The sequence below is a fragment of the Zalophus californianus genome, chromosome 15 (genome assembly GCF_009762305.2).
Source record: "Zalophus californianus isolate mZalCal1 chromosome 15, mZalCal1.pri.v2, whole genome shotgun sequence".
In the NCBI taxonomy this organism is placed as follows: domain Eukaryota; kingdom Metazoa; phylum Chordata; class Mammalia; order Carnivora; family Otariidae; genus Zalophus; species Zalophus californianus.
Window position 1 is genome coordinate 86,934,725 of NC_045609.1, and position 21,254 is coordinate 86,955,978.

A 21,254-nucleotide genomic window follows, 5' to 3' on the forward strand; every position below is an offset into this window, starting at 1 on the left:
GTAGATCTGGACCCTGCACTATGGCCCTATCGACCTCCACTAGCTGGGGACCTCCTGACACCAAAACCAGTCTCTGCGTTCTTTGTTCCTCGGCAGGTCATATTCAATCTATGAAAGAAGTGCAGAATGACAGAGTCAGGCAGAGACAGAGCCTGAGCGGAGCTGGGCAGTGTTGCCTGCGGCCCCAGAAAGAGGGTAGAAGCCTTGGCAGAGGTTGCTGGGCCAGAGAGTCCGGCAGGAACCAGGGGTCAGGCACCCTGAGGGACGAGCCTCCTGGTCACTTGGAAAGGCTGCACTTACGGTGCTTCCCCACCCCCGAGTTTCACCGTGAGCTTGCCCAGGCTCCTGCCCCTCCCCGAGCCCCCCACAGGAAATGGGGGCCCCCAGGTGGGCCCCCCTCCCTACTTCCTGGGGTGCAGTGTGAGCGGATCCTCTTCAGGATCTGCTCCCCGGCCACTGGTCCTGGGGACTCAACGTTGCACCGTCCACCCACAGCCTCTCCTCCTGCCCCACAACACGGCTGTCGCTGCCTGTCACTCCCCGTGGGCCGTCTGCTCGCTGCTGGGTCCGGGGTCCAGCCCGGGGCTAGTCCGTCCAGCCCCCAAGTGCACAGTGATCGGTCTGGAAGGGAACTGTGCCCTCTTCCCTCCCCCTCCTCCTTCGTTCCTGGGTCCGCAGAGGGGGTGACAGCTTGAAGCATTAGGTTCTGGGGGAAACCACTTGGGAAAATGCTCTCCCAGTCTCCCCTGTCCACAGCTGCACGCAGCCCCAAGGCACAGACGGGATCAGCGCTCATTCAGTGGCGCATCTGAAACCCAGAAGGGCCTCTGACCTGCCGTCCAGGCCGCCGGGCTGCAGCAGGGGAGGAGGGAGGGTCACAGAGCATCGTGACGACCCCGCGGTGCCCAGGTGTCTGGTCTGTTCCTTCCAACCCGGCGGCCTGGCAGCTTCCACTGGAGTTCATCAGGCTCCCTGCAGGTGGCTTTCTGAGCATATGGCCTGTCTCCACTCATCTGCCGGGTCTAGGGTCCTGGATTAGTCAGTGTGCAAAGAGGGGGCCCAGGCTGGGGGCTGCCGGGCGAGGGATGCGGGTCCCATGTGAGGGTCAGGGTCCCTCCCAAACAGCAGGGACGGGGGAACTCTGCATGGGGGGGGGTGCTCTCCTCCACCTGATCCTTGGGACAGGTGATGCCCACCTTTGGGCGGCGGAGGCCAAGTCGCCAGGGACATTGTCAGCTGAGCCTGGACACCTGGTCCCACTGTGGCTCTGAGACCCGTGTACCTCCCCGGGCAAACACAGCTTGGCAAAGCCAGCCTCTCACAAGTCACAGCTGTGTTTACTCACAGGGATGGTTTTATATCCCACTTGCAAAATGAACATTATTACCAATGTACATTTGTCTTGAATTTAAATGACTAAAATGTTTACAGAGGAACTGAAGCCAAGTGACGTCCGTGCCACCTCTATGGCAGGCTGGGGACAAAGCAGCGACAGGACAGGGCTGCCTGCACCTGACCGTGGGTGTGTCAGGCACAGGGAGCAAAACGTTTTCCAAGAGAGCGTTCTTATCACAGATTCATAGCTCATAAGAAGCCTGGTAAAGCTGTCCCTCCTCAGATGTGGAGTCCGACCCACCTGGGTGTAAATCCTGCCCCTGCCCCTCCCCTGCCCCCCGCTTGGTAGAAATGTGACCTTGGGCGAGTTAATTAATCAATCTCCTTTAATTCCCTCTTCTGTAAAATGGGTATAGAGCCGGTGGGGTGTAGAATGATGGTCCCCAAAGATGGGCATGCCTGCTGCCTGCACCTGTGAAGGTATTAGGTTCTAGAGCATAGGGGGATCCAGGCGGCTAAGCAGCTGACCTTGGGGTGGGAGAGCATCCCAGGTCATCCAGGTGAGCCCAGTGTAATCATAAGGACCCTTCCAAGGGGAGGAGGAAGGCAGGGGAGTCCCAGAAAGATTTGAGGACGCTGTCCCGCTGCCTCTGAAGGGGGAGCAAGGGGCCTAGAGCCGCAGAAACCAGGCGGCCAGGAAACCCGGCTCTGCCAACCCCACGGGGACTCCCGCAACGTAGCAAACTGGGCTCGTGTTAAGCTACCGAGCCTGTGCTAATGTGTAGCATTAGCTGTAGTTGCACCGGGCCATTCACAGGCGGCACCCACCTGCTGAGGCTGTGCTGAGCGTAAGCGACCAGGCTCCGTACCCCCATCTTCCCTGCAGAGTCTCTCCCCTCTCCCACCTCTGCGGCTCTCAGCCCACGGGGCTCCCCCTGCCCGGAGCCGGGGACGGAGGGCAGCGCTGCTGCAGGGGAACGCGGGCAAAGAGCGCAGCGTCTGACAGGCTTGAGGACCGCGTGAGGACAAGCAGGTGGACACACGTCCTCTCCGCCAGGGAGCCGGCCAAGGCCCCCAAACGTCGGGCCAGGGACTGAATGCCGGCCCAGACCCCTGCTTCCTGGTTCCCTTTAGCTCGGTGGGTATTTGCTCCGAACTAACAGAAGTACTAGAGCCATAAAAAATCTGGAGGCACCGCAAGATAATTAGGAAATAATTCAGGTCTTTGTCTGAGTCTCTCAGCAACGCTAACAGAATGAAAAAGGGGACTTTTCCCTTAGCTGTTGAGTGATGAGCGGCTTAGCACTTTTGGCAGTTTTGTATCCCGTACCACCAAGCCGCCTAACCGCATTAGCTCCCACTCGAGCCGTATGTTCCTAGCACACAAACACATCTAGAACCGAGAGCCCGACGTGCAGCAGCTGTTTTATAAAATTCATTTATTTCATTTGCCTCTTGAAAAATAGCTGGTATCAATTGGAATGCCTAATTGTTCTATTTCAGACTAGAAACAGGTATTAATATATTCAAATCCATAATGACTCATAGTTGAACAAAATGTGAAAAGCAAAATTCTCCACCAAGAACACTCTCCCCTGGAGCCGGTTCTCATAATAATTAGGGTCAAATCGTTTGATGAGTCATGATGGATGAAACAGCAAGGGAAAAATGTCACTTGCCGATGGCTGGAGGTTATCAACTCTGCCCACTAATCGCTAATTAATCCTCCAGGAACACCTTCTGCCCTAATTGTTTTGCTGCAAACAAAACAATTTGGGTGGTTGGATCTTAGAAAATTAGAAATTATTCACTGAAATGTCAAGTCTACCCTGCAACAAGAAGTTGAGAATTAAGGTCATTTGCATATCTTTAAGATTCTGGTTAAAAAAAAAAAAACACTCATTTTAAGAAAATCTCTTCCTCTTTTTACAAGCAGAAGCAAGATTAAAACTTGTTTTGTAACTACATGTAATGTTATTAATAATATCTATGCAGGTAGAGTAGTTAGGGCCCTTGTAATAAGCTAATGGAAGACAAGTATCTTGATATATCAAATCTAAACTAATTAGGTATTTCTGGTTGTGTTTGTGTTTGTTAGACTTCAGGCTCAATTCTCTACTGTTTTTTAGTATAAAGTGAGTGAAATGGAACGCTGATCTGTGACCCAGGTAATTCAGATCCTGCCGTAAATTAAACAAGGAGGCCATTAGGCCAACAGGGCTCTGATGCCTTGGAGGGCTACTTAAGCAAACCGAAACCTAAGCCCATAAATGTCTCAGGTTGCAGAATCAATCAAAATGCTGAGGACGGTCAATCACAAAGAGCCACGTAGGCTTCAAGCTACAGCCAACCCCACCGTCTCTGTATCTCTCTCCTGGGCTGCCACCAGCCACCTCGAACTGCATCAGATATGGTGCTGCCGCATGGGAACCCGGTTTCTGCGCAAATAAACTTCAAATGTTTCATATACCTCACTTTACCCTCCACCCTGTCCTCCACCTGCAGTCCTCACAAGCCCTGACATGGCAGGTGACTCAGTGGGGAGTTCTGCGGACGCCTCTCTGTCACTCCTAGACCTGGCTTCATTAGGTCCAAAGGAGAGAAGCCACGGGGCAGCCAGGCACTGACTATTAATGAGTTCCTTTCTGGTGCCTGCCAAGCTTTGGGGAATAAAGAGGGAAGGAAGGAAGGAAGGAAGGAAGGAAGAAGGAAGGAAGGAAGGAAGGAAGGAAGGGAGGAAAGGAGGGAGGGAGGGAGAGAGAGAGAAACAGCCCCCAATTATCTATGATGCAACCTAAGGAAACTGCCTCCATTATTTGACTTTTATCAGTCAAATCAAATCACAGCCATGATAACTGCACCTTGATCTGTCTTAGGAGACTGGGGGTCTCCCGATGCCCCAATATGTGTACTGTGCTGTTGTCTGTGAGTTGGGACCTTGGGAGATTGTTTTCTATGAGGATTTGTTTTCAAACCCTTCAACAAAACATCCCATTTTGAGGAAACAAAATCACAAACCCAATGCTTATTGTCCCTGAATGCAGCTAAGTTTTTACAGATTCAATTAAATATGCACCTAAAACATTTCTCGTCCCAACATGGAGTGACTCAGGCTCTCTGGAGAAGTTCTCGTCATGCTAGGTGAAATAAGCATATTAAATCTGCCTTTCTCAATCTCAACAGACTGCCACCAGCTTTAGAAGAGCAGCATTTTCCAGTCTCTCAGCACTGTTAAAAATGTTAAGAACACTTTTATAACACCGTTTTCTAAAGTTCCAGTTAAATGCCTCTGCCTTTGGCTAAAAATGTGGGTGGATGTTGTTGTGCGTTGGCCCTCTATGATGGGAATAAAAAACATCATTGCAAACTCAATAAAACACCCCATAAAAATAAAACAAAGCCCCCTTTCAAGGGGTCAAGATCCAGTTTCCTGGCCTCTCAGCCACATGTGTGCATCTCAGGCTGGGAGGCAGCTCCTAAGCTTCTGCGCCGGAGCCAATGCTCTTTTTACCCACGTGCTCAGGGAATGGGGCTTTCCCAACACCGCAGCTAATAAAAAATATACTACATCTAATCGAAAAGGATCCTTGCTGGAAATGCTAACCGTTCTTCTCTGACTCCGGGGAAATGGGATTTCCACGGGTGTCTTCAGACACAGTTACCTCTCCGCCAAGTGCCCGTCCCTCCGGCGGGAGCGCATCCTTCGGCCCATGTGGCCTTTCCCTTGAATTCAAGCACCCTTTGAATAAACAATGGATGATGGGTCCCGTTCAAAGCTTTGACACGGGCGTGTGAGGTAGAAGGAAATATGCTCCTGTTTGCATGCATGTGGTCTCTCAAGTGGAGTTCATGAAACATTTGGAATAAAAATTAAATGTTGGCTAATGACGATGCGGGAAGCTTTAAGAAGTTGAGGGAACAAAAAAGCCTTCTCTGAGTTAACAACTTTGCGAAATGTGAAAAGAAAGCCCTAGCCAGCTCCCTGGAAGAAAGTGTCCTCGGCAGGAAGTGCCATAAAATCTTAACTACTAAATTCTCAAATAGTGAACACAATTCTTTAAAAATCAATTTCCAGCATAACCAGGAAAAAACATGCTTTCCCTTCCCGTTCATTAGGAATACACAGTTTAAACACTTAGGAAAGCGGATGCAAACAGCCCGGTTGTTAATTACGTGTTGGCGCCTCCAGCTTGCGCTTGTGGGGTGGGTCCTCGATGATCCTGTTGAGGTCCCCGCGGTTTTTCAGGTCCACGGGCTTCTCCCACACGGACAGCTGCATCGTCGGGTTGAAGAAGAAAACCCGGTCATCGCCCGTCCAGACCACACACCTGTTTGAGTGGAAAACTCACCTCAGTTCCCCTTGAAGACATTCAGTTAAGAAATCACTGACCTGCGACCTAACCCAAGAAACGCTTGGTGCCTGAAATCCACACTTTTGCAAAGGTGACTTATGTAACTTATAAATTAAAATGACCCTGTCTGGCTTTTTCGGGGACTTTACAGAGCTTCTCCTATTTTCCCATTTGATTAACAGGTAGATACTCTCCTGATGTCCTTTTATCAGGTAGGGACAATGGAGGTGAGCAAAGCAAGCAGCTCGACAAGGGCCCTGGAGAGGGCCCTCCAAGGGCCAAGCTCCTCCCGGCACGAGTCCACCTCTGCTTGAATGTGGCTCCAACTCAGACCCTGCACTCTGGGGACCTCTAGCCGCCCACCCGGGGATCGTGTCATTTGGAGGGGGCTTCCCAGTAAACATTCCTGATTCACAGGACTTGGAGGCATGTGGGAATCCATACCCTCCCGCATCCGAGATATTAAACGGGCCACTGTGATTAGCAACTCTGGCCCTCATTCTCCAGCCTGTTTCTAGAAGAACAAAGAATTAAGCTTTGTGTTTTCATAAATAGGAATCTAAAATCTCCAAACAGAATAATATGCCATTTTAAGACACTGTCTCTGTGGAAGGTCATCAGAGAGGAGAAAAGATTAAAAAGAAGTGAAGAAAAACAAAAGAAAGAAAGGCCGTGATCTGTTCCTAAGGAGTATGAGTGGGTCTATAAGGGCCTGCGCCCCAGAACCTGGATCCAGTTGCACAGTGTCCCGAAGAACATGGCCACTCAAGGCCACCGGCCTGGCCCCTGGCTCTGTCCCGAGGGTGGGTCCGGGATGGCGCAGAGAAGCAGCCCTGTGCGGGCACCAAGGCCTGCTTCCGGTCTGCGCTCCCGGAAATTTCCCCTTGGGCAAGTGCTGCCCGTCCCTGGGCCCCAGCTTCCCACAGCGGCCTCCCAGAGCCCTGCAGCCCCAGGGTTCCCAGACTCCAGACCTGGTGGGACTGAGCGGGAAAGCCCACATGTGCTGAGACCCTCTGGCTATCGATTTTCCTCTAAGGGGGAACCTCTGACAGACGGAGAGCCGCCTGCCGGGCCCTGCCTTTGGCCCTGATGACCAGCTGCTCCAGCCGTGCGTGGCTGCCCGCCATCAGGACGGAGCCGACCAGCTGTAGCCACTCTGCTCTGCACACAGGATATCCGTCTAACCTGAGTCTGCATACTCACCCAGCTGGACACTTCCCATGGGCCATGCAGAGGGCTCGGGGATTGAACCCCACGTTCTGGGACTCTGAACAGACCAGGCTCCTTCCCGGAAGTGATGCTGAGACGGTCTGTCGGACTCAGTATGCCGGCCGGACCAGGTTCGTGGGTGTGGTAAGCAGAATGAGGGCCCCTAACATGTCCACGTCTTAATCCTTAGAAGCTGGGAATGTGTGACCTCACATAGCAAGGGAGGCTTTGCCGATATGACTGAGTTAATATCTTGAGGTGGGAAATGATCCTGGATTGTCTGGGTGGGAGAGGGAGGCGGGAGGACCCCCCACTGCCGGTCTTGGGGATGGAGGAAGGACTAAGGAAGACAAGAGGCTCCAGAAGCTGGAAAGGCAAGGAAGACATCTCCCCTGGAGGCTCCAGGAGGAACATGGCCCACCCACACCTGGATTTGAGTCCCATGAGACCCAGGTGGGCCTTCTGACCTCCAGAATTATGAGATGCTAAATTTGTGCAGCTGAAGCCTCTGGGTTTGTGGCAGACTGGTCAACGGGGCTCACCTGTGGCCCCTCTCTGTCCTGGGCACCAGCATCAGGACCCGCCTCCAGCCAGCTGTGACCCAAACCCCAGGCACTGGGCCCACACGCATTGGCCACCACTGGCCTAGCCACTGAAGGTGGAAGAAGACAGCGACCTGCCCCCTGGTTGACATCTCCTTCAGCTCTAGACCTGTCCTTGACCTTAAGGTGACCTTGGGAGCTTCCCGTGGCCCAGGCGGCCTCGGTTTCAACCTGGGTGTAGGAGGGGGTTGGAATGGAAATGTGCATTATTCTTACCCCCACCCCCTGCTATGGGGACACCAGGGCCCCTGTCTTTATTAGAAGTGGGGGGCTCTTGGGCCCACAGGGGTGCTGCCCAGCCCATGCTGGGGCTGGAAGTCGAGGAGGGGGCTGGCAACCAGGATGTTCGGATCCTGTCTCTGCCCCAGTGTGCCCAGGTGGGTCATGCTTCACCTCTGCGGGAGGGAGGGGGCTGTGTGTCTTTGCAGTGTGCAACTTGTCCGGCATGGGAAGTTTTTATTGAGTATCAGGCTGAAGGTAAACATGCCGTGCTGTAATTATGCACAGTTCAGCTGCTGCCGGGCCTCTCCAGACGGGGTCCTGCGCCGGCGGGGACCATAAACCCTGTCAGGGCAACGCGGCTCCTTCCTGCTCATATGCGGCTCCGGGGACGGAGGGTGCCTGGCCTGCCTGGCCTCCCTGGGGGCTGCACTCCTGGCAACATGCAGCCCTCGTCTGGGCACCCCACTGGCCGGCCTGCACTCTCTGGGGCCTGGGGGGTGGTTGTCCGGTCACGAGGGCAGACTCTGCGCCCAGCTGCACCTGGTTTCCCAGGACGGTGGTTCCTGCCGTGTCAGAGGCAAGTAGGCCAGCAGCGTGCAGGAGAGGATGGCAGGTCCCGAGCCTCTTCCTATGTGCTGCCGTGAGCACAGTCAGGCTTGTGGTGCCCACGGCGGCCAACCGCGGCCCCACACGCCAGCTTCAGGAGCCTCCTCTGGCTGGAAGTCCGGAGCTCCAGGCAGCAGTCTTGTTCTCTTGTTCATGGTGTCTGATGGCACTTGGCCTGAGCAGAATATTCCAAAGCATCCCTGGCCCCCTGCGTTCCCATCAGCCCCCTCAACATAGCGTCTCCTTGGAGCCCCAACCTCACCTGGTGGAGCAGAGAACGACTTCTGCCAGGCCTGCTACAGCTAACAGACCTCACGGCACCGCAGCCCCTGGCAGCCGGGCATCGGGACCTCACCGCCTCCCCGAGCAACCCAGAGCCCCGGCCCCGGTGCTGACTGACCTGTTCCCTCCTCTAGAGCCCTCGAGGGAGAGAGCACTCAGCTGGCAGCGCTACTCAGCTGTGGATTCACGGCCTCAGCGTCCTCATTTTTAAAAGGCTGATGGACGAGGGTCTACTCCCAGATGGTTTACTCTACCCCTCCCAGCTTCTATTCCACTTTCTATTCTTTTCTCTTCATTTTCCAGTTCGGTGCCAGGACCCCAGTCATGGTCATGCTGGTGTCCCTCCCCAGACCCACCTTACTGGCTGGTGCACCCATGCCCAGCCCCTGAGCTCGGCAGCCTTGGGCTCACAGTGGCATGTTGTTGGATGATGGTGCTCAGCCCATCCTGACCTCACCCAGAGGCTGTGCTTCCCCTGGGGCTGCCTGACGTGGGGTGAAGTGGTGGGTGTGGCCCACGGTCCAGGGCCCCCAGGCTCAGCCGCAGCTGCCCTACCCACTTTCCTGCTCCCTTCTGCCCGGAAATCACTCCTTTGGGACACACAGGCATCCACTCCTTCTAGGACCCCGATCAGGACAAACCCCAAAGGGGAGGAAGGACTAAGTGTTCCAGGAGACTTTCCATCAGGTGAGACAGCAGCTGGTGCCTGTGCCAGGGACACCTGCCCTCACCTGCCCCCACTGCCTCCCTCTTCCCTAGAAGACCTGCATTTTGGGTTTTCAAAACCAAGACCTGATCCCACCAAACACGGCCCTGCCATCTCTATGGTAGCTCGAGGACCCAGGCAACAACGTGAGATGTTCATTGAGAAGGGGGTGGTTAACCAGGCTCTGCAGATGTGACACAGGCCTGCGGCACTTCAGCTCATCCCACAAACAGCTGGGCCATTTCAGGGGAGAATTACTAAGGAGCTGGCAGCCTTGGAAATGCAGGTGCCTGGTGGCTTGGAGAGGTGTCTGTCTGGCTGTGGGCACAGGGAGAGGGCAGAGTTGGCCCCGGGCCAAAGTCCATGAGGGGGACCAGCCTCAGATGACCCCCAGGCTCTCCCACCTGGCTCTGGGAGACTGTCCTACCCACAGAGCATTGGCCTCCTAGGTAATCCACTGTAAGTCACTAGTTTTCCTAAGACCCAAGCAGGGTGCTGGGTCCTAAGAAAGTTCTGGTCAGCAGCGGGGGGTGGGGGGGGGGGTGGGGGGAGGGGGGACTTGAGAATAAGAAGCTGAAGACGAGTGAAGACATCCACTGCTCCTGGGCTGGGCAAGCCCACGTCCTGTCACGCAGTGTCATGGGGCTTAAGAGAGATGGGGTTTCAACTCTGCGCCCTAGGCTGCCACTTACCGATCTTGTGCTGACCTGACACCATGCTGAAGGGAGGCCAGCGGGTCTCGGCAGGTGGGCCTGGGCGGGTGGGGCCCTCAGGTGAGTTTGGGCAGTAAGTCTAGACAGGTGGCTTATGGTCAGGTGGGTCTAGGCAGATGGGCTTGGGCACCTGAGTCTGGACTAGAAGGCCCAGGCAGCTGGGTGCAAGCAAGGGTCTGGACCGAAAGGTCTGGCAGATGGGTCTGGGCAGCTGTGCAGCAGGGAATTAGGGACTCTGCTGAAGCAGCCCCCAGTGCCGGGCTGACTGGTGTGAGAGGGACCCCTGGCTTCCTGGCCTCCTCTACTGGAAAGCGTAAGGTGGGGCTGCCCAGGTGGGACCGACCTCCGGCAGGGCCTGTGGGACCCACCTGAATTCCTCCCAGTGTCCCGGTTTCCAAAGAAAACCAGGTATCTCGTCAGCACAGACCAGAGCAGTCAGGGGAAGTCGGCTCTCTCAAGCGCCAAGTGCCGCGGCTAAGGGCCGCTCCCCACGGCTGTCTCTCCTGTCCCCGGTGAAACCTGCGTCCTCGACACTCGAAAACATGCTGCCCCACGGCAAGGCCCCAGATCTTCTCCCTCAGGCGGGCACGGTTCATTCTCTCACTAACTTCCCGAGGGACATTCCTCCTGGCCCCAAGGAACTGCTGTTAACTCAAGCAAGAGACTTCACATCTGGGGACATATTCGGCACAGTTCTCCCCGGATCCTGGGTCAGTCTCCTGTTTTGGGGACACACTAACTCTGTAACCTCCCGGAGCTGAGTCCAGAGACACCCCTCTAGCACCTGAATCACCGGAAGAGCCAGCACCCAAAACCACCCTGAAGTGTGGGCAGCAATCACTGCTCCCTGACTCCATCAGTGAGCTTCCAGAGAAGGGAAGAGAGGAGCTAATTAGGCACTTAATAGGGGATTATTACCAGGGAGAGAGCCGAGCGACAACAATTACCATGGCACACATTTCATCCAGGCGACAAAGAACCCAGTTCTGGTGCCACGGGGACACGTGTGGATTTGAACCAAAGAGTTGGTGGCAGGGTAAATAAACGTGATCCCCCATGAGAAATCTGCCCATCCACTTGTTACGGTTGGTTTCAAGTAGAGGGAGCCAGCTGTAACATGCAAAATTAATTTTATGTATCATTTTACGCACATTTTAAGTAATATGTATGTGTTCGCCTTCTCTAATCACGCTGCATAATATCTGGATAGCTGCCATATTCCCTCTTCTCTTTAACTGTCCCCGGATCCCAGCGGATGTAATTAGCACATCAGAGTTATTTAAGTCTGGGACAGAACATCCACACTTAGCAGCCCTCATAGATGAAGATCTGGATCCCATGAGGCTGCGCTGGCCACTATGGGGCACTGCAGGGGTCCCAGGGGCACCCGCAGACACAGGGCTACATTGTAGCTCCAGGAGCAGAGGATGCAAAGACTCGTGCTGGGTACCCGCCCCCCTCTCTCCACCTGATTTGTTCCCTCCACGTGCCCAAGGGGACAGAGCCCGACGTCCCCTGGGTCTGCCCCCAGGGCTGGGTGCCCTTTGCTCTTCCCTCCCTGTCCTCAGCCCTCCTCCATCTCAGGCAGGGCTGGCCCGGCAGCACCCAGGGGCTCTGGCTGGTGCACAGGGTGGGCTGGGTGAGGGGGCACAGATTCTTGGAGGAGAGGGTAAAAACCTCCCTCCCACCTCCCCTCCCGGGATAGTGCAATTTGCAGTAAGAAGTACGTATTTGGTCTTGTCACTGTTTCTGGCACAGCGCTCCTAAAATCCTTGGGATTTCCTAGGACATGAGCACAGAGAGAGAAAGGTGGGGGTCTCTTGTTACTGGCATCACAAGTCCTTTATGCCAATGAGGTGACTTTGGGACAGCCCACAGGGATGGGGGCAGGTGGCCAGGAGAACCAGCCATGTGACTAGAGGGTTGGAAATGTCAACCCCCCCACACCGCCTCACCTCTTGGGATGGGAGTCGGGGCTGGGGGTTGAATCCATCAACAACGGCCAATGATTTTGTCACTTGTGCCTACAGGATGAAGCCTCCATGAAAACCCAAAAAGAGGGGGGATCAGAGAGCTTCTCAGTTGCTGATCCCATGGAGCCTGGGGAGAGTGGCCCCCAGATGAGGGTGTGGAAGCTCCTCACCCACTCCCCACACCTCGCCCATGCTTCTCGTCCATCTGGCTATTCCCACGTTGTATCCTTTTATAATAAACCGGTAATCTAGTAAATAAAATGTTTTCCATGAGCCACTCTAGCAAATTAATCCAGCCGGAGGAGGGGGTCGCGGGAACCCCGGATCTATAGCCAGTCGGACGCAAGCAGGGGGGACAGCCTGGACTTGAGATTGGTGTCTCCAGCGGGGAGGGGGCGGTCTCGGGCATGGAGCCCTCGACCTGCGTGGGGGGCCTGAGCCGTCTCCAGGTAGACAGGGTCAGAGTTCGCCTGCAGGGCACCCAGCTGGTGTCGCGGAAGGCTTGGGGTGGGAAGACCCACAGCAGGTCATGGCAGAAGTGAGGCCCAGGAGACCCGGGAGGTGCCTTTGTCTGCACCTCCTCAGCCGGCTCTCCACGCCGCCCACCCTGGGCTGCAGCGCCCACCCCCACGGCGCTTATTCAGGGAAGAGCTCAGGGATGACCAGGTGACACCTGCCCTCCAGACGAGGGCACAGCTGCTCACAGCAATGACTTGTCTTCGTGGGGACACGTGTTGGCACGTGTGTGCTCAGCTCTAGGACGCGGCGGCCTTGCCATGTCTTGTGAAGACCGGTCAGGATGGTGAGCTCACAGTGTCATTCCAGACAGAAGATGTTCCAGTCGCTGGGCCGCGTGGGTGCCACCGGGGAAAGGCCAGGATGCTGAGGGCGCATGGCCCGGACAAGGGACAGGGGCGGCTCAGCACCCTGCGCCCCACGTTCCTGGGAGAAAAGGGGCCCCTGCTCCTCCGTCTGAGGGAAGGCTGCCCATGGGGATGAAAAGACAGAAGCCTGCGGGAAAGGCAGGGTGGCAGCTTCTGGGCTCTGTCCAGCCTGCGGCACCCGGGGAGGGCGTCTGAGCTGATGAGGGTCCACGAGCCGTATGTGCACCGGTCTCTGCTCCTGAACACAGCCACCTTAACATCTTCATGCAAACTCCTGGAAGCATCTCTCCATCTTTGGTTACTGTATTTGTAAATGTAGTTCCCATTTTCAGATGAGTAGCGGAAAGGCGGCCGGCAGCAATCCACAGAGCTGGGCTCCCGCTCCAGAGTCCTGGCTGTCTGTCTGTTCAGCCTCTCACACAGGAAACGCGGACGCCCAGGACGTGTGTTCTCAGCACCCGAACGAGGCCCAGAACAAAGTCCGTGGTGGCTCCGTCTCGACTGCAGCTCTGGGTTTCAGGAGACTCTGTTTTCTGGAAAGTCACGATGTCACCTCCACGCCGTGGGTCCACTGGAGCCTGGCGTCGGCGACCACAGGGCCTGCTCCTGCCCCAGGTCCCTGACCGGTCGGGTGACGCAGGCCAGGGGCCCACAGCGGCCCTCACGCCCCATCGCCGCGTCGGCGTGAAAGCAAGCCCCCTGAGGACTCCTCAAAGTGAGCAGGGAGCAGAGCGGGAGAGGCGCAGCTAACGGCCCATCCCAGGAGCTGCCCGCTCGGGAGCCTCTTAACTGTGGATTGAAATGGCAGCCTCCTCACGCGCCCCCTCGTCTGCCTTAACTACGCCACTGACATTTCACTGAACATTAGAATCCCCTCCCCAGCAAGTAATGTCTCACCTGTCCCTTCCGTGACATAATGAGAGACTCGATTATGCTAAGGGGACAGAGTGACATTTGGCTTCTCCTCAGCGGCGTGTGCGCAAGGCAGGGAGGGTGTACGGGCCCCGTCGTGGTGACTGAGTGCACACGTCCCGCTGTGTGACAGCCCAGCGTCCTCTTCACTGCGCTTCCCGATTACTTTGCTCCTGTCAAACCTCATCCATACCTTTTAGGCTTTGGGGAATTTTCCTTTCTTTCTGGAAAAGTTCTACCTTTATCCAAGAACATGTTTTTATATTCTTTTAAAGTCAAACGTGTCCACTACCCCTATTTAGAAAAATCCAGAGAACCTACTATTAAAACATCACACTCAGTGGATTTATATCACGAGTGAATAAAAGGATGCCGTCAGTGCGTGTAAGATGGCGAATAAAGTCAGAATAAATAGCGTGCTATGAACATAAAGTCAGGGGGAGCGGAGAGTGCACCTGGGGCATGGTGCCTCTAGGCACCTGCTCAGAGGATGCCCACCCACTCCACGGCAGAAGGCTACACCCGCAAAACTGCCTCCTTCCTCACGGCAAGTGCACGGGTGGGCCTGGCCGGGAGGCGGCACCTGCTGACTGGCGGAGTGAGCACATGCTGGTGCTTCGAGCTCTTGTCGGTCCCTGGTCCTAAGCCACTGTGAAAAGGACTCGGGGTTTTGCTACAAAGGCATCACGGACACAAAACTTAGGTACCAAGTCAATCTTGACCTTTTGGAAAATGATCTTATTTCAAAACCAATGTTCATTTTTTTTAATTTTACAAAAAATAGTGAATTATTTGTAAATCCATAATCTTTTAGAGAATTGTAAAATGTTAATTAATCATTGGCAGCGCCATTGATTGTCCATTGAGCCAAAGGCTCATGAACTTTACACTTTGTTTAACGGTTTTTAGGTTTTTTTGTGTCTTCAACCATGCCAAGGAACATATTTTAATGACGTTCCAGTAACAGAGCGGCTGAGTTGTCCCAGAATGGCCATGCGGGTCAAAAGCCAAGTTATACAAAAGAAGGAGTACAGGCAGGAGAAATGGAGAAACAGAAACCCGTAAGAGACTGAGCAGCGCTGTTCCGGAATGACCACACGAAGACAGGAGCAGATTAGAAAGGACAGCTCAGGTTAGACCGTGTCTCTCCCTCGAGCTCCCTCTTCCATTTTGAGGCCAATAGGATGTCCCCTTCTGTGAAAGTTCATACATAGTCTTCATTTTCTCGTGTCTCCTCAAACGCCATGCGTCAGATTATGGCATCCTTAAACCCTCCCGCCGGCATTAAGCTCCTTCCGGGTGGCGGGGCTAACCGGAGACATCGTTCCGGGCTCCGGAGCCGTGTCCGTGGTTCAGCTGACAAGGCAGGAAGAACGAGGGTCGGTTCCCCCCCCTTGGCCACCAGGTGCCCCGGCACCGGCCTGGCATTTCGGAAGGGCTCGTGGGACGCTAGCATTTTTGAGAAGGCTGTACGTCGGGCCGTGTGTCTTGGCAGCCAGAAGAGCAGAGAGAATCGCAGGCAGGTGAGGATGATCACGGAAGCCACCTGTGTGCGGGGGCGATCCACTCGTGCTCAACAGCTCTCCGGGACGGAACCACGAGCAACAGCGCCTTCCCCACTCTCACTTCCAAAGCAGCGGACGCCCCCCTTGGTTTTCGTGGAGGCTTCAACCTCTCACGGCAAGCTTCTCCTTTACCACTACGTTGGGGCGGTCTTGGGTCTTAGCGGACCCTGCCCTCCTCCCACACGTTCAATTGCTCACCTCCAATTTGGTAAATACGTGATCACAGCGAAAAAGTTAGCAGAGTAAGAATATTTTGATTTCCCTTTTAGGGGCACCTGGGGGGCTCAGTCCATTGAGTCTCTGTCTGCCTTCATCTCAGGTCGTGATCCCAGGGTCCTGGGATCGAGACCCTCATCGGGCTCCCTGCTCCACAAGGTGTCTTGGTCTCCCTCTCCCCCTGCTGCCTCCCTGCTCATGCGCTCTATTTCTCTGTCTCAAATAAATAAATAAAATCTAAAAAAAAAGAATATTTTGATTTCCATTTTACATGTTCTGAATAAATTCCAAAACTTTTTACTTCTTTATTGTGACACCAGCTGTCCCCACCCGGCTCTGTGATGGTCACGAGCAGTCCTTCCCAGCCTGTCTGGCCTGCCTCACCTACCCTGAAACCTCTAAAATCTTCTAGAAATCCCAAGTTTTCTCCAGAGAATGTTGGTCTGAGGCCAAGGCTCAGGTTCACAGGTGATGTCTCATTGTCGGATCTGACCTGAGGCCTCACCCTTCCCTCCAGAGGGAGGTCTGCTCCCAAAGGCAGGAATGGGGCCTGCCCGACTGACGGGACCACCGTGGAGAGGGCATGCCTGCAGGGGAAGACAAGAACCAGATTCCCCAAGACTCGAGCAGGGAGCCCTGGCACTTGACCTTGAGAAGTAAAGAGACTCAGTGAAAACACAGAGCTCCTGGGGGGCGCTGCCACTCCGCGGTCACCCACCTGCACCTGCAGGACCTGCCGGCATCCCCAGCTCACCTCCAAGGGACCCAATCACAACCCACCGTCCCCCCACCCCAGGTCCACACGGAACACCTCACCATCACGCCCTCCTGATCGGAGAGGTGGAGGTGTATTCCTGGAATATTCCCCACCTGGATGAGGTTGTCCCCAGCACAACATGGGCAGATTCAGATGCCTTGACGCACAGGGGGCCGGCGAGGGCGACAGGGCACGGAGCCAGGGTCCTGCACCTCCCGTGGGTCCCTCTGCCCTCCGACTGCCTGAGGACCGACCGACCAGAAGAAGGGCCAACCAGCAAGCAGCAAACCGCAGGGCAAGGCTGTCAGGACTGGTTTAAGTAAGGGAAGCAGACACAGCTCCCAGGCGGGAGGGCGCTTGCCTGGCCACAGACGGTGGGGTCAGTGCGGTGCCCTGGGACTAGGCTCCCACACGTGCGATGCCAAGATTAATGCGGATGTCAGACCACGCGGCACGCGAAGCCCCCTCCCAACTGGGGCTCTGTCCCTCAACACTGCCCTCACTTCAGACCCAGATGCCAATGGCCTGGCTGATTGCAAATGTGGGGGTTCTACAACTTCCCCTCGGGTATGATAATTTGCTAGGATGACTCACAGAGCTCAGGAGAAAGGTTTCCTTGTGGTTACAGTTTTATTAGGAAGGATCCAGCTCTGGAACAGCCTGATGGAAGAGACCAGACAAGAGAACGAGGGAGTGGGGGCCCCTTCCCCCGCGAGGTCGAGGGTCCGTCCTCCGTGTTCAGGGGACGTGCAAACCCAGGCTGGAAGGCGTGGTGGGGGTCTGTCAACACTCCCGTCCTTAACCCAACAGCTGCTCGACAAAGCCAGGCCACTCTCCTTCAAGGGCTGAGTCAGAAAAGCTGAGTCAGAAAAGTGCAAACGGAGGAGCAGAGAGTGCGCATGGGCAGCTTCTCTATAATCTTGGGGGAGGAACGCACAGGTTCCAGCTGGCAGGCCTGACTCCCACCCAGAAAGCACGTCCTTGGGGCCAGGAAGCTGTCCGTGAACGGGCCGGCCCGTGGTGCCCTGCAGAACGGTGACCCTGCCCGCGTCCATCCTGCTGGGGAGTCAGCCAGAGGACGCCGGACTTCAGGCTCCACCACGAGCCGCTGCCGGGGCTGGAGGCCCAGGGAGGGCACATGCTGATTCATAATTTATGGACAAAGGACCCATGCTGCGGCGAGTGACAGTGAGGGACCTCCCTGATCCCACCTTGCAGTTTGCATTCTCTATTTAGTAAATATTACTGAGGAAGGAAAACCGTGGCCTCACAATTAGAAACTTCCAATGCTCAAGGTCATATTTGCTACCGAATTATAATCCTCCAAGGGCCACTCACCTGTGCTGCATTTACCCTAACCCCCTAAACAGAACTTGGAAAGTGTGCCTACCTTAGAGATACATTGGAGAGACTCTGGTAATAGGGGACCCCAAGCAGTATTTGTGGCGTAATAAAAAATACATATTTGGTCTTCATTCCTCATTCAATTCCTGGCAAATCACTTGGCCAGTGATCCAATCAGTCATGCCTTTGTAATGCAACTCCCATAAATAACTGGGTTCGTGAACTCATGTCCTGAAGGTGCTGCTCTCAGGGGCCCGGAAGCTCATGGACCTCCCTACACAGCTCAACCGCTGGTCTCTTCCATTGGGCTATTCCAGAGCTGGATCCTTCCTAATAAAACTGTAACCACAAGGAAACCTTTCTCCTGAGCTCTGTGAGTCATCCTAGCAAATTATCATACCCGAGGGGAAGTTGTAGAACCCCCACATTTGCCATCAGCCAGGCCATTGGCATCCGGGTCTGAAGCGAGGGCAGTGTTGAGGGTCAGAGCCCTTTGCCCCTGGGTCTGGGGAACTCTGCGTCGGTGTCACAACAGACCTGAATTGCAGGACACTCTCTAAGTGTTAGGATGACTAGAGAACTGAGTGTGAACTGTTTGCAGAAGAAGGCTCTTCCCCAACGGTATGTTCAGCTGAAGACAGAGGGTGGGGGCCGCCAGGGCTGGCCGTGCAAAGAAGGAGTGCGTGCCTAGGCTCTCCAGTGAAGAACATGATTCACCAGATAAGCAGGTGCTCAGGGCAGAGCCACAGGGCCCAGCAGATACATGCCCAACGTGCCCTTCCAGCATCGCTGGTCACCGGGGACACCATGCAAGGCTGGTGTCACACTGAGGCCATCAGCAGGTGGCTGTTCCTGCACAGAGGGTGCCTGATGCAGACGCAAGGGCGCCGTCTCTGTTGTCTGAATTAGCTGTTCCTTCCAGCTCTGTCCTACCCTCTAATCTTCAGGTTTTAAAACTAATTTTTATTATAATAACCTTTTTATTCTGCTTCCAAATTACTCCATTATAAAAGGACATTTTTAAAAACCAAAGACAGAGGCTCCCTGGTGGAGGGTATGTTGAGTACAGCATATACTCAAAGATCAAGGATCCTCCCAGGGCAGCTGGAGAGAGTCAGACACATCTTTAATTAACAGTCATTCAGTTACTGTGTCCTTGGAGTAGAGGGAAAAAAGCTCTCTGAAGCGTAATGCATGCTACATTTTCTTCAGACACCATCTTTCACTGAAATATATGCAACAGCTTATTATTTTAATACAGATGCGCAAATGTCTGGGAACAGAATAACCTATCACTTAAATGCTATTTTTCTTTCTGCAGAATGTCACACGGTGTGGAGCTGTGGCTGCCACAAGTTGCAAATTAATTTTTTAAATCCCTGTATTACTTAAGGAACGTGCACTTTCTCACAGGTGTCAGCAAGCAAGTGCCGGGTGTCGTTGCTCTCAGGTCTCGGGGCGTCTTACCAGGGGGATCCGGGCACCGGGGTGGAGGCCACGGGTCTGTCTCCCTCGGCCGCACTGTCCTCTCTTGTGACTAGTATCGATGGAGGCTCCTTTCAACAGAAAGAGAAGGACAGCGCTGTTTTTTTGTTTTTTTTTTTTTAAATTTAAGCACTCATCTTCAATTAGGCAACCAAGTGGAGAATAACAAGTCTCCTGCAGACAGACCTGCCTACAGGACCCACTGATGATGGCCTGCTCAGTACAGCAAAGCAAAGGGAACTGAGCAATTATGCTGAGAATACAGAATCTAAGGCACAACAGACCATGCTGAGTAACTCAGACAAGGGCATCTCCCTAATTACCCCAAATTGGCTAAACTATCTGCTTTTACAGACACGGAGACAGGAAGCAGTGGCCACGAGATTGCTTCTGGATGCCTTAACATCTCGTGGGTAAAACATCACGCGGATTCATCTCCAGAAATGGGCTGACCCAGAGGCTGGGGTCCAGGGGTTCCAAAACTGTGCACTGTGGCAGGGACCCTGGAAGCAGCAAAGGGTCCTGGGTGCTGGACCCTGGAAGCAGCAAAGGGTCCTGGGCTTGCTCATCCCGGGCCCTCGAAGGCAGGAGGAAGACACAAGCCCACTTCCTTGCAGCATCTGTGAGGCTGGCCGCCCCTTTCTGGGCATCTAGCTGGGGGCAGCGTTCAGGGGGCGTATGACATGGTGCAGGGGATTCTGGGGCGGAGTTGGGTTTGAAAAATCACTCTGTCTCTGTTTAGAAAATAAGGAATGTTTGAACATGACACCACCTAGAAGAAAATGAAGATTTATTCTCTAATATTAAGAAGAAAAAAAAAAACCCATGGCTGGGACACTTGCTCATCGTTCATTATGGATACAATTTGTAGAGAAGTGAAAGTTGCTTGAGGATAGACACCACGGAGCGGTTATAAGACCAACATAAACGCAGACCGAAGGTTTGGATTAACTTATTTAGCTGCCTTCCTGTGAGAGGAGTGCTGGCTCTGTGCCAAATGGAGGGAAAACAGAACCAAGTCCCTGCAGGTGTGACGGCAAAGCCACGGTGAGGAATCTTTAAAAACGTGTCACCTCCGGGGCAGCCACAGGAAAGGGAGTCGCATCGAGCACAGAAAACTCTCGCGGTGTGTGTGGCGGGGGACGATGTTCTCCTTTTCCCGGCTATTTCTGTAGTTTTAATCTCAAAGTTAGAATATTATGATACTGGGTTCTCTTTCTCTTAAAAAATCAGGTGAGATTTAAAAAACACAAGGACGTGGTTCAAAACAACAACCAGGCTCTTGGATGAGAATGTCAGGTGCAATTAAAGCTCTAGATTCCTTGCATAAAAGGAAAAAACAAAGGATGCCATCTTGATTTCTACCATGGCTTGTGCCAGGACATTAAGGGACACTGTAAGTGAGGAGGTGGTTAACCGCGTGTTTGGACGGTCCGTGGGGCCACGCCGCCATGTGCGCACCCACGCGTACCTCGGCCAACACTCACGTACACCGTGTCAGCCTCCGTTCAAACAGAAGAGCTGGAAAGGCAAACGCTAAATTATGGACGCACTGAAACACGAGATTCAGACAAGAAGTTCAAAGAACGCTGAGTGTCTCAGAGCCCAGGGCAAAGAAAGTCCCACGCGAGGAAACGTGGCGCTCTGTTGGGCCACCCCCGTTGCCCCCGCCCACCCTCAAGACGGGGACTGGGAAGGGCCCCCGTGGTCAGGCTTGAGTGGCCAGTGCGAGCAGAGCCGGCCGAGAGGAAGGACAGGAGTCCTGAGCGGACAACATTCCTCCGGAAAGTGCCCTCGGGGTCGCGGGTTGAGGGCAAGGCGGGCATGGCAGCTCACCAACAGACAGGCGATGCCCGGGAAGCGAAGGGCCGTCTCACTCATGCGTGAGCATCCTGGGCTTTCCCTGGGCTCCTCTTGTGGCCCTCCATTCGCTGACCCAGATAATGATTTTTAGTTTATATAATTAGCCCTAAGTTTAACAATAATTTCTTTTGAATTTTCAGGTAGTAGGAGATGTCTTTCCCTCCTGTGAGGAAAATAAAGGTCAGATTGAACGTAACAGGGAGGACTCAGAAAGTGGTGTTAAAAGAA

At 54.3% G+C, this 21,254-nt stretch overlaps 1 protein-coding gene across 1 annotated transcript in view; it reads right to left on the reverse strand.

The window, feature by feature from the left end:
• Positions 1-21,254, reverse strand: part of TCERG1L (transcription elongation regulator 1 like) — a 191,613-nt gene that overhangs the window by 40,514 nt on the left and 129,845 nt on the right. Inside the window, exons 6-7 of the mRNA XM_027596504.2 lie at positions 19,146-19,234; positions 5,509-5,663 (exon numbers count right to left, since the gene is read on the reverse strand). Coding sequence (XP_027452305.2) covers positions 5,509-5,663; positions 19,146-19,234 — 244 coding nt within the window. The remainder of the gene's footprint in view (positions 1-5,508; positions 5,664-19,145; positions 19,235-21,254) is intronic.